At 41.4% G+C, this 12,500-nt stretch overlaps 1 protein-coding gene across 3 annotated transcripts in view; it reads right to left on the bottom strand.

Annotated features, from left to right (window-relative positions):
• LOC106877415 (cysteine protease ATG4B) overlaps positions 1-12,500 on the bottom strand; it is a 27,000-nt gene that overhangs the window by 4,145 nt on the left and 10,355 nt on the right. For 2 of the 3 annotated variants that reach the window (XM_089343321.1, XM_089343322.1), the window contains 8 exons: positions 9,711-9,782; positions 7,411-7,509; positions 6,137-6,238; positions 5,823-5,895; positions 4,271-4,350; positions 2,798-2,985; positions 1,064-1,142; positions 1-33 (listed from right to left, as the gene is read on the bottom strand). The exon at positions 1-33 is cut by the window's left edge and continues 110 nt beyond it. In XM_089343321.1, the coding sequence (XP_089199447.1) occupies positions 1-33; positions 1,064-1,142; positions 2,798-2,985; positions 4,271-4,350; positions 5,823-5,895; positions 6,137-6,238; positions 7,411-7,509; positions 9,711-9,782 (726 nt within the window). The remainder of the gene's footprint in view (positions 34-1,063; positions 1,143-2,797; positions 2,986-4,270; positions 4,351-5,822; positions 5,896-6,136; positions 6,239-7,410; positions 7,510-9,710; positions 9,783-12,500) is intronic. The other variant, XM_089343323.1, reaches the window with a different exon arrangement.

Genomic DNA, 12,500 nt, shown 5'->3' with positions numbered 1-12,500 from the left:
TGGTGTGTGGGTCAAGGTAGATCAGTTCATCCTCTGAAATACAGAGAGGTCAAAGGTTACATTAGCCAGGGAGGAGCCAGAAAGTGTGTGGAAAGGAACACGGGCTGGAGCAATCAGACACACTGAAGGACAAACACACACACATATACATATGCGGGATGTGTGTATGTTTATAAGACTCGAACTGAAATTCCACATGCGAATTACATAATTGCAACATTCTCTATTCAAAACTGGAAATGGTAACTCCCACTATTCCTCACCATGGATTACCATTGAACGTTGTTGGCACTCCGTCGCTTACGACGTCGAGGGTTCCAGTTGATCCGATCAACGGAACAGCCTGCTTGTGAAATTAACATGCAAGTGGCTGAGCACTCCACAGACACGTGTACCTTTAACGTAGTTCTCGGGGATATTCAGCGTGACACAGTGTGACAAGGCTGACCCTTTGAATTACAGGCACAACAGAAACAGGAAGTAAGAGTGAGAGAAAGTTGTGGTGAAAGAGTACAGCAGGGTTCGCCACCATCCCCTGCTGGAGCCTCGTGGAGCTTTAGGTGTTTTCGCTCAATAAACACTCACAATGCCCGGTCTGGGAATCGAAACCGCGATCCTATGACCGCAAGTCCGCTGCCCTAACCACTGGGCCATTGCGCCTCCACAACCATTGAACATTTTCATTTGAAACTGCTATTGGATATTACCTATAACTATATTTTTCATTTGATCACGGATCTCCCTAATGCATTCCTATTTTACTTTGATACTTTCCCCCATTCTTGACAAACTGGGATACACTAACATCATCGACTGGGGACCTCCCCTTGCTTTTACATCTCTTTCACTTCTCCCTCTCTGATGACAGGATACTCAGCCTATGGAATCCTTACTTAATATGATGATCCACACAATTGGCTATTCTAGAAAAAGCTCAAAAGGGACTCTGTATATCTATATTCTCTAACTCAATTAAATGTCTTTTTCAAGTGATGCCAAACAGTTTGCAACATTACAAAATTTCCAAATTGCAGAATTAGAAAAGAATCAGTTTACAACTTACCAAAAGTACCGATAAACCAATGAGCATGGTTCGGTTTCCCACCAATAATTCCTACTGATTGTTTTAATGACAGACACATCTGGAAAATAGAAGAAATTAAGAAAAATATTTGTTTCAGATGGGAACGAAATATTTGAGTAGAATTCATTGAAGGAAATACCTTGCTTGGTGCTAAACCGCTTCAGTTCACACACAAGACACTGAGGGGACAGTGGAAAGTTAGTGAGACTGAACTGGTGGCTATGTCATCATCATCATCGTCGTTTAACATACGCTTTCCATGCTAGCATGGGTTGGACGATTTGACTGAGGACTGGTGAAAACCAGATGGCTACACCAGGCTCCAATCTGATTTGGCAGAGTTTCTACAGCTGGATGCCCTTCCTAACGCCAACCACTCAGAGAGTGTAGTGGGTGCTTTTACATGCCACCGGCACGAAGGCCAGTCAGGTGGTACTGGCAATGGCCACGCTCAAAATGGTGTGTTTTATGTGCCACCCGTACAAGAGCCAGTCCAGGGGCACTGGCAACGATCTCACTCGAAAGTCCTTACACATGCCGTGGGCACAAGTGCCAGAAAGGCGACGCTGGGCACAGGTGCCATCACAATTTCATTTTTGCTTGCCCCGTGACTGCGAGAAAAACTTCACAACCACAATGCCATGCCTGATTGACCTTTATATAATGTATATGAGTGGCTGTGTGTGGTAAGTAGCTTGCTTACGAACCACATGGTTCTGGGTTCAGTCCCACTGCGTGGCACCTTGGGCAAGTGTCACGCCGGGTGAAATGCTTAACGGTATTTCGTCTGCTGTTACGTTCTGAGTTCAAATTCCACTGAGGTAGAGTTTGCTTTTCATCCTTTCAGAGTTGATAAATTAAGTATCAGTTACACACTGGGGTCGATGTAATTGACTTAATCCCTTTTGTCTGTCCCCTCTATATTTAGCCCCTTGTGGGCAATAAAGAAATAGGAAACTTCAAGGCATATGTATATGTGACTATTTGGAAGGAGAGGATGATAAAACTTTGGGAAATAAGTTATTTTTTATTAAACATAACTAGCCCAGGAACCTTTTTTGATACCACCTCAAATGAACCCCCAAAGGGCCATATTGATCCCCAAGGGTCATATTTGACCCTTAAGGACCATATTAACCCCAGTTGAGAACCACTGATCTACAGCTGCAGTAAACTTAACTAGGGCCAACAACCGTGTCTTCTGTATTTCAAGACAAGATATTGTTTGTTGTTGTTGTTGGCACTCCGTCGCTTACGACGTCGAGGTTTCCAGTTGATCCGATCAACGGAACAGCCTGCTCGTGAAATTAACGTGCAAGTGGCTGAGCACTCCACAGACACGAGTACCCTTAACGTAGTTCTCGGGGATATTCAGTGTGACACAGAGTGTGACAAGGCTGACCCTTTGAATTACAGGCACAACAGAAACAGGAAGTAAGAGTGAGAGAAAGTTGTGGTGGAAGAGTACAGCAGGGTTCGCCAGCATCCCCTGCCGGAACCTCGTGGAGCTCTAGGTGTTTTCACTCAATAAACACTCACAACGCCCGGTCTGGGAATCGAAACCGCGATCCTATGACCGCGAGTCCGCTGCCCTAACCATTGGGCCATTGCACCTCCACTCAAGACAAGATGATCACAGGCAGAATGTACTGATCAAGGCCAGCCAGGGGTTAAACAACAACAAAAAAAACAAGACTTAGCTAGATAGGTTACCTTGAGACTGTTGAAGTATAGAGAATTGATATCGGTCAGTCCGAGCCTGAGAGGAATAATCAGTAACAAGGGTGACCAACTGGACTCTTTTAATGATGAACCTGCTGTTAGTGGGGAACTGTCCGAGATGGATTTAGATTCTAGCTGACCATTATCACGATTGGTGGTGAAGTTTTTGCACAAAGTCCCTGGGGAAGAAAGAGAGAAAGAGAAAGTTGAAAGAAAGGATTATCATCATTGTAGATATTATCATCACAATCATCACCATCATCTAGTGCAGGGGTTTTCAAACTGTGGTCCGCAAGGACAAGACAGGGGTCCGTAGACAGCAAATACTTTTTATGGGCAATTTGATTTTATATATGTTTTTTAATCGAAATCTTTTAATTGACAATAAACCTATTTGTTAAATACTGCTAAATAAATAAATGTAAAAATATATGTTACTTTAAGCAAATATTTATGTGTAAATTTCATAAGCGTTTATAAGGGGGTCTCTAAGGTAAAGCCTGAAATATAAAGGGGTCTGCAAGTCAAAAAGTTTGAAAACCCCTGGTATAGTGTTATCATTTCCCTTGTCATTATCATCACCACCTTTTCATTATTGTCAGCATGCTCATTATCATAATCATTATCGCCATCATCATCATCACCACCAACATCATAATAACCACCATCCTCACCATAATCATCATAATCACCAGTCATCATCATCACCATCACCACACCATCATTATCATAACCATCATCATCATCATCATAATGATTGTCATCATCGTCATAACCTCAGCAACAGCAGCAGTAGCAGCAGCAGCAACAGTATTACTATCATCTCCACCACCCATCATCACCATCATCTCCACCACCCACTTACTTTCATCATCTTTTCAGTCATTTTGACAGCAGCCATGCTGGAGCACCACCTTAGAAAAATAGTTTTAGTCGAAGAAATCGACCCCAGGACTTATTCTTTGTAAGCCTAGAACATATTTTATCACTCTCTTTTGCCAAACCGCTAAGTTACAGGGACATAAACACACCAGCATCGGCTGTCAAGCAATGGGAGTGGGAAACAAACACATAAATACACACATAAATATATATATATATATATATATATATATATATATATATTTACGATGGGCTTCTTTCAGTTTCCATCTACCAAATCCACTCACAAGGCTTTGGTCAGCCCAAGGCTATAGTAGAAGACACTTGCCTAAGGTGCCACGCAGTGGGACTGAACCTTCTTACCACACAGCTACGCCTGCACCTATATACACATACAACAGGCTTCTTTCAGTTTCCATCTACCAGTTTCCATACACAGGGGCTATACAAGACATGCCCAAGGTGCAGCAAAAGTGCATCTTATACACCCATAAATATGGTAAACACTCTGCCCCCCCATCATCTAAAAAAAAAAAATAAATACATGTGATAGAATAAAAGAGAGAGAGAGACTATACTCACTGATGTCATCTTCTATGATGGTGTTGTCCATGGCTACATGGGTGACAATGGCGCTCCATTCATCATATACAGACAGCTTCCTAATGAGAGGAAGATGAAGAATAAAGATAGGATGTGTGTGTGTGTGTGTGTGTGTGTGTAAGAGAGAGAGAATCAGTAGAATAACATATATTGACATGCACACACATATACATACATACATTCATAAACATACATATATGTGCACATGTACACATACATCATGATCACCATCATCATCATTTAACATCCGTTTCCCATGTTGACAGGAGCTGGTAAGGCTTGGGGTTGTTCCAAGCTCCATTGCCTGTCCTGGCATGGTTTCTACAACTGGGTGCCCTTCCTAATGCCAACCACTCCACAGAGTTGTTGTTGTTGTTGGCACTCCGTCGCTTACGACGTTGAGGGTTCCAGTTGATCCGATCAACGGAACAGCCTGCTCGTGAAATTAACGTGCAAGTGGCTGAGCACTCCACAGACACGTGTACCCTTAACGTAGTTCTCGGGGATATTCAGCGTGACACAGTGTGACAAGGCTGGCCCCTTTGAATTACAGGCACAACAGAAACAGGAAGTAAGAGTGAGAGAAAGCTGTGGTGAAAGAGTACAGCAGGGTTCGCCACCATCCCCTGCCAGAGCCTCGTGGAGCTTTAGGTGTTTTCGCTCAATAAACACTCACAACGCCTGGTCTGGGAATCAAAACCGCGATCCTATGACTGCGAGTCCGCTGCCCTAACCACTGGGCCATTGCGCCTCCACACTCCACAGAGTATACTAGGTGCTTTTCACGTGGCACCAGCACCCGTGTTTTTTCCGTGGCACCAGCACCAGTGTCAATTCTGCCATGATCAACAGGTCTACTTCAGTACAGCAAGGCACCAGACACATATATACACATACTTACATACACATATATGCATATTAATGCACATACATATTCACCTGTAAACACATACACACACAGACATATGCACAAAGACAAATACATTGATAAATGCACACATTTATCTATATGCAGGTATATTAGGTATATTTATATTAATAGATCCAATATTCATCATCTGAAAGTCTCCACTCTTTGCTTCCTCTCATTTTGCATCTATACATATTTGTATATTTTGTATTTCACACCCAAACTGTTATATTTAATCTGTTTATCTGCACAATTGCCTCTATAACTGCTCAACCTGATCCCTCTTATAGCCATTCATTGCCCCATGAAACTGATCCCCTGTAAAGACATTGGAGTCTAAGTTTGAATCATTTGAGCACTACTAAGTGTCTTCTATAACGAGAATCTGTGCATCTCATCTGTTGACTATATATATATATATATATATATATATATACACCACATATACATAAGCACATATATACACATATACTTACAAAATCTTGAAAAAATAAATCGAGCATAAGAACCCCAACATACAATGGTGAATATGGTAAAGAAACCGAACAAGAAATGGAGAATGTAAAAGACAGAAAATAAGACCAGACGAAAATTCCTGTCAATAATCATCAGCAAACTTACTTTAAGACTTGAGCTATAGTGTTTGGACCAAACCAACTTCCAACCGTTTTACCTTCAGATACGCCCATTGATGCTGCAACAGAAAGCGGACTGTGTAAGAATTGGTCGTTTGTAATAACAACAAGAATAAGTCACTTGTTTTTTGAACCTTGAATGGCTATGGGAATCCCTTGAAGTAAAATAGGAACCAAAAGGGGTCCAGTCCACTAAATGATTGCAGAAGTATAACCAATTTATGGCACCCAAACTTTAACAACAAAATCTCATATGGATCCCAAAGGATCATATGAACCACTGATCTAGGATGACCTTACCGATTTGATGTATTGAGTAATAAGATGTTCGTTTATCCTGGAAGAGGCTCAGTATCTTTCGGTAGACAGGATCGTTGAGGGAGTCCTTGGACCAGCGCCAGTCTGAAATTAAATGGAATGACTGCATCAGTAGAATTGGGGAGGAGAGATAACAGGATGGAGGTGGGTAAAAAAAAGAGATACAGAGGGAAAGAAATTAGTAGTCTGCATGTGGACACATACATATATATATATATATATATATATATATATATATATATATATATATATATATACATACATATACACACATATGTATATACATACATAGACACTGTGCATATGAGTGTGAATGAGAGAAAACAAAGAAGGGTGGGTAAGAAAGATACAGAGAGGGGAGAGAAAGGAGTTGTTTGTGTGTGTATACATACATATATACACAACACATGTTGGCACTCTGTCGCTTACGACGTCGATTAGTTCCAGTTGATCTGATCAACGGAACAGCCTGCTCGTGAAATGAACATGCAAGTGGCTGAGCACTCCACAGACACGTGTGCCCTTAACGTAGTTCTCGGGGATATTCAGCGTGACAAGGCTGACCCTTTGAATTACAGGCACAACAGAAACAGGAAGAAAAAGTGAGAGAAAGTTGTGGTGAAAGAGTACAGCAGGGTTCGCCACCATCCCCTGCCGTAGCCTCGTGGAGCTTTAGGTGTTTTCGCTCAATAAACACTCACAACGCCTGGTCCGGGAATCGAAACCGCGATCCTATGACCGCGAGTCTGCTGCCCTAACCACTGGGCCATTGCGCCTCCACACAGAACACACATATACATACATACACTACATACACACACATATATATATATATATATATATATATATATATACATACATACAAGGTTGTGTATGTGTGTGTGTATGCATATTAAGGTATCTTTGCCTTGACATCACATGACAACTGTAAATGAGTGTCACTGTCGTGTGAGTGGTGTAGTTTGTTTCCAATTTTCTGTGAAAACTTGTCCGGTTGCAGGGAAATATCACCTTCTTTGGAAACAGGTGAGGCTTGGTGTGTGTATACTGTGTGTGTATATGTGCATGCATATATGTGTGTGTGTGCCTTATTCTGCATACAAACATGTGCATTTATATATCTTTAGGCATTATGCTTATATATGTATCTATAGAAACTGCAGCAGAGTATTTAAGAGATAAAGGTAAAGATCCCATATACACGTGTGTGTGTGTGTGCACGATTCTATAAACAGACAGCAGCTTGATGTACAAACCTCTACCAAGATGCCTAATCACAAGGCACTGAGCCATCATCATCTGTCCACACCTGAGCATACATCCCCATCCAGTATCCGTAGTTGGGCCAGTTCCACCTGTAAACATAAAAACGTAAACATTATCAACATCATCATCTACAGCTTTGATTTGAGATCAACTCCCTTCGTTTATCAATATCCACCAAAACATTACATAAGATCGATATCTACCTAGCTAAGCACCTGCACACCTAACTAGGTAAGCAGCTAGCCAGAGACACCTAGATAGCTAGCTGGACACCAACCTAGTTAGCTAGTCATATATATAGCTAGCTAGAACCCCCATTTTGTTACCCAGACACCCTTTGAGTGAATAAGTATCTAGCTGGCGAAATACCTATTTAACTGGTTAACTCTTTTGCTACCATATTTCTGCTGAGATGCTCTGTGTTTCTTTCAATTAATTTTAAATATAACAAAGAATTTAGTAAAATAACTTAGTTATCATTAAGCCAGTGTTAGGAACACAAATTGTGACTAAGGCTTCGTGGAAGATTTTAATTCAGAACTTTTGAAGACAAGACATTTGTACCACAAAGCCAGAGGTGGTTTCAGGTGGGTTGGTATCAAAAGGGTTAAAGACTTAACAAGCTAGATTGCCATGTAGCTGCCTAGATACTCATCTAGCCACCTAGATGGCAATCTAACGAGGCTGATGCCTATCCAGCAGTTTAGATACCCATTTAGCCAGCTAGATGCCTAAATAACCAGTTTGATACCTATCTAATTAGCTAGGCACCTATCTTGCTGGTTAGGCAACAATCCAGCTGGCTAGGCACCTATCAGGCTAGCTAGGTGCCTATCAAGCTGGCTAGGTGCCTATCAGGCTGGCTAGGTACCTATCAGGCTGGCTAGGTACTTATCAAGCTGGCTAAGCACCAATCTAACCATCTCAATATCTAACTGACCAGCTAGGTAGCTAGTCAGGAAACTATTCTGCTAACTAGACATGTATCTAGCTAAACAGTCAGCAATCACGACACCTATAGAGGTAGCTAGTCAACAACGAATAAAACAACAGGTATACAAGTCATCAAATATCATATACCCAGACTCATTCCTCATTTTAGGAGTGGGTAGCCACAGTAAGACACACACCAGGCATTCCATTCATTTCCCTCAAAGGGGCAAGCCCTGTTCTATGCTCGGGTCAAGGCATAGAACGCAACCCTCAATATCAGCAGCGGGGCCCAACAGCATATGCAGGTTTATCCCCGCAGCATCATGCTGGTTGTGTACCCCTTTGGTAACATCAAAATTCACTCATCCGTCCAGAAACAGTCTCCAAGCTTTCTTATCATTTATAAACTCTCTTGCCTCTCTCACTCCAACGACCTCTGACCACCAAAGCTTTCCTCACTCTGTCCATCCACTCAATGTGGATATCACACCCGTTTTATCAAACCCGTTTTATAGGTAGAGATACTAAGTTGAAGTGATGCATTTTGAGTAGATATGAATAATAATAATAAATGGAGCAAAACGCATATAAATAAAAGTTGCTTTAATTCCTACATATGTTTCAAAATATATGTGCACTCTACTCCAAAGAAGTAAGAGCTGCTGGAATTGCACATATATTCATCGTCAGGGAACCAACATATAGAAGCAAGACAAATGTGAAATGATGAGGTAAGTTACAAGTTATAATATTACATGGCCAAGTAAGTGACCGTTAGAAATAAGAACGCTTGTTTACATAGAGTTATAAAGGGAGTAATAATATTACATGGCCATGTAATGTCATAAACACCTGTACGTTGTAGGTTTTTTTTTTTTTTTTGTCACTTTAGCTATGAATTAAATTAATGAATTCACTCATTTGTCCAGAAACACTCTCCACGCTTTCTTATCATTTATAAACTCTCTTGCCTCTCTCACTCCAACGACCTCTGACCACCAAAGCTTTCCTCACTCCATCCATCCACTCAATGTGAGAGAGAAGAAGGCAAAAGAAAGAGAAGACAGTGATGAAGAGGGTGAAGAAAACAGTGATGAAGAGGGTGCAAGGCGGTGAGCTGGCAGAAACGTTAGCACGCCGGGCGAAATGCTTACTAGTATTACGTCTGCCGTTACGTTCCGAGTTCAAATTCCGCCGAGGTCGACTTTACCTTTCATCCTTTCGGGGTCGATAAATTAAGTACCAGTTACGCACTGGGGTCGATATAATTGACTTAATCCGTTTGTCCCCTCTGTGTGTAGCCCCTTGTGGGCAGTAAGGAAATAAGAAGAGGGTGAAGAAAAACTGAGTGACTCACCAATTGGACTGAAGTTTTTCCTATAAGTTATCCATATCCGAGACAAAATGTCTGCCTTCAACTCATCCAAATCTGGGGGGGAGAAAAAATAAGAAAAAAAAAAAATGAATGGTTGAAAGCAAAGAAGGTTCATTATTGTAATTAGCTTCAATTCTGGAACTTTCTTCTCAAACTGATCCCAAAGCACATCAGCAGGGACAAGTAAAATTGTGTGTTTGCGTGTGTGAGACATATTCTTTTATTCTTTTCTTCTTTTACTTGCTTCAGTCATTTGACTGCAGCCATGCTGGAGCACTGCCTCAAAGGGTTGTTTTTTAGCCAAAGAAGTCGACCCCAAGATATTGTTTGAAAGCCTAGTACTTATTCTTTCGGTCTCTTTTGCCGAACCGCTAAGTTACAGAGACATAAATACACCACTATCAGTTGTCAACTGATGGCGGAGAAACAAACACAGACACAAAGACACACACACATAAATAAATAAATATATATATATATATATATATATATATATATATATATATATACGATGGGCTTCTTTCAGTTTCCGTCTACCAAATCCACTCACAAAGCCATCTGGTTCACCAGTCCTCAGTCAAATCGTCCAACCCATGCTAGCATGGAAAGCGGACATTAAATGATGATGATGATGATGATGGTGATGAATGTGAATAAACAAACATTACATCTAACAGAGTGATTTGTATGTTAAGAGGTTAAATCAGTTATATCAAGTCCAAATATGTTCCAGAGGTCACCTCTCATACCTATCTTTCAATGCTATCCAAAAATTATACAATCACGCCATATATTGCTTGATTAATTCAAAATAATGTGAATAAATAAGCACTGCATGAGACAGTGGTTAGGGTGTCAGGCTCACAATCATGAGGTAGTGAGTTCAATTTCCAAACCAGGCTGTGTGTTGTGTTCTTGAGCAAGACACTTTATTTCACGTTGCTCTAGTTCCCTCAGCTGTAGAAATGAGTTGTGACATCACTAGTGCCAAGCTGTATCGGCCCCTTTGCCTTTCCCTTGGATAATATCAGTGACATGGAGAGGAGAGACTGGTATGCATGGGCGACTGCTAGTCTTCCACAAACAACCTTGTCCGGAATTGTGCCTCAGACGGTAACTTTCTAGGTGCAATCCCATGGTCAGTCATGATTCAAGGGGGTTTTCACCCTTTTACATTTGACAGAGTAATCTAAATGCTGAAGGTTTTGACTGCTCCCACCCAATAAAATTTGAATAAGGATTTTCAGGCGAGATCGTTGCCAGTACCCCTGGACTGACTCTTGTGCGGGTGGCACATAAAATACACCATTTTGAGCATGGCCGTTGCCAGTACCGCCTGACTGGCCTTCGTAGGATTTTCGAGCGAGATCGTTGCCAGTGCCCCTGGACTGGCTCCTGTGCAGGTGGCACATAAAATACACCATTTTGAGCGTGGCCGTTGCCAGTACCGCCTGACTGGCCTTCGTGCGGGTGACACGTAAAAGAACCCACTACACTCTCTGAGTGGTTGGTGTTAGGAAGGGCATCCAGCTGTAGAAACTCTGCCAAATCAGATTGGAGCCTGGTGTTGCCATCCAGTTTCACCAGTCCTCAGTCAAATCGTCCAACCCATGCTAGCATGGAAAGCGGACGTTAAACGACGATGATGATGATGATGAAATGTTACATTTGACTGTTTCCCGCCATCTGTTTGCTTGATCCTTCATGTCAAAATGGGAGACCTTGTCCCTTAACTATTCTTTCCCATTAAAATGTGTGCCCTTATTTGATTGCTTATTTGACCAATTAAAATGTGTGGTCTTTTCCCTTACTTGACCAATCCTCTCAGCAAAATGTCTAACGGTGCCTCTTAGTAAAATGTTCTTTCCTATCAAAATGTTGTATTTACTCTTTTACTTTTTTACTTGTTTCAGTCATTTGACTGTGGCCATACTGGAGCACCGCCTTTTTAGTTGAGCTAATCGACCCCAGGACTTATTCTTTGTAAGCCTAGTACTTATTCTATCGGTCTCTTTTGCCGAACTGCTAAGTGACAGGGACATAAGCACACCAGCATCGGTTGTCAAGCAATGCTAGGAGGACAAACACAGACACACAAACACACACACATATATATATATATATATATATATATATATATATATATATACAACGGGCTTTTTTCAGTTTCCATCTACCAAATCCACTCACAAGGCTTTGGTTGGCCCGAGGCTATAGTAGAAGACACTTGCCCAAGATGCCACGCAGTGGGACTGAACCCAGAACCTGCCAGTTCCCTCCACTTAAAATGTATAATTTTATCCCTTAACTGATTGAAATTCATTAAAATGGGAAACCCTGCCCATTAGAATATGTAGCTCTGTCCCTTAATTGACAATTAGCACCCATTAAAACATGTAACCACATCCCTTAAACAGCTTTTCCATTAGAATGTGTAACTGTAAGCCCATTGTTTTTGTTTAGCCCAAGGTCAGCCATCTTCAGGACTAATTGAAAGTGTTCCAATCATGACCATAACATCTATTTGTATGCAAGAGACTTATATACAATTGCATTCTTCTTAATTTAAGACAGCAGAGTGTGATTTGAGAGAGGTATGATTACTATTTCTAGCAAGTCAACCGACCACAAACAGGCTCGTTTGCTGGCTTATCATTCCTGCAGTTCAGAGTGGGAGTGGGTAAGAGAAGGAGGAGGAGTAGCAAAACACAAACACTAGCATGTGACTGTACAGATGATGCCTGTGTGATTGTATCCACATATCTGTGTTCT

The sequence above is a fragment of the Octopus bimaculoides genome, chromosome 27, assembly GCF_046866305.1.
Source record: "Octopus bimaculoides isolate indiv1 chromosome 27, ASM4686630v1, whole genome shotgun sequence".
Classification (NCBI taxonomy): domain Eukaryota; kingdom Metazoa; phylum Mollusca; class Cephalopoda; order Octopoda; family Octopodidae; genus Octopus; species Octopus bimaculoides.
The sequence above is the reverse complement of the archived record's forward strand: the minus strand, read 5'-3'. Positions and strand labels throughout refer to the sequence as shown.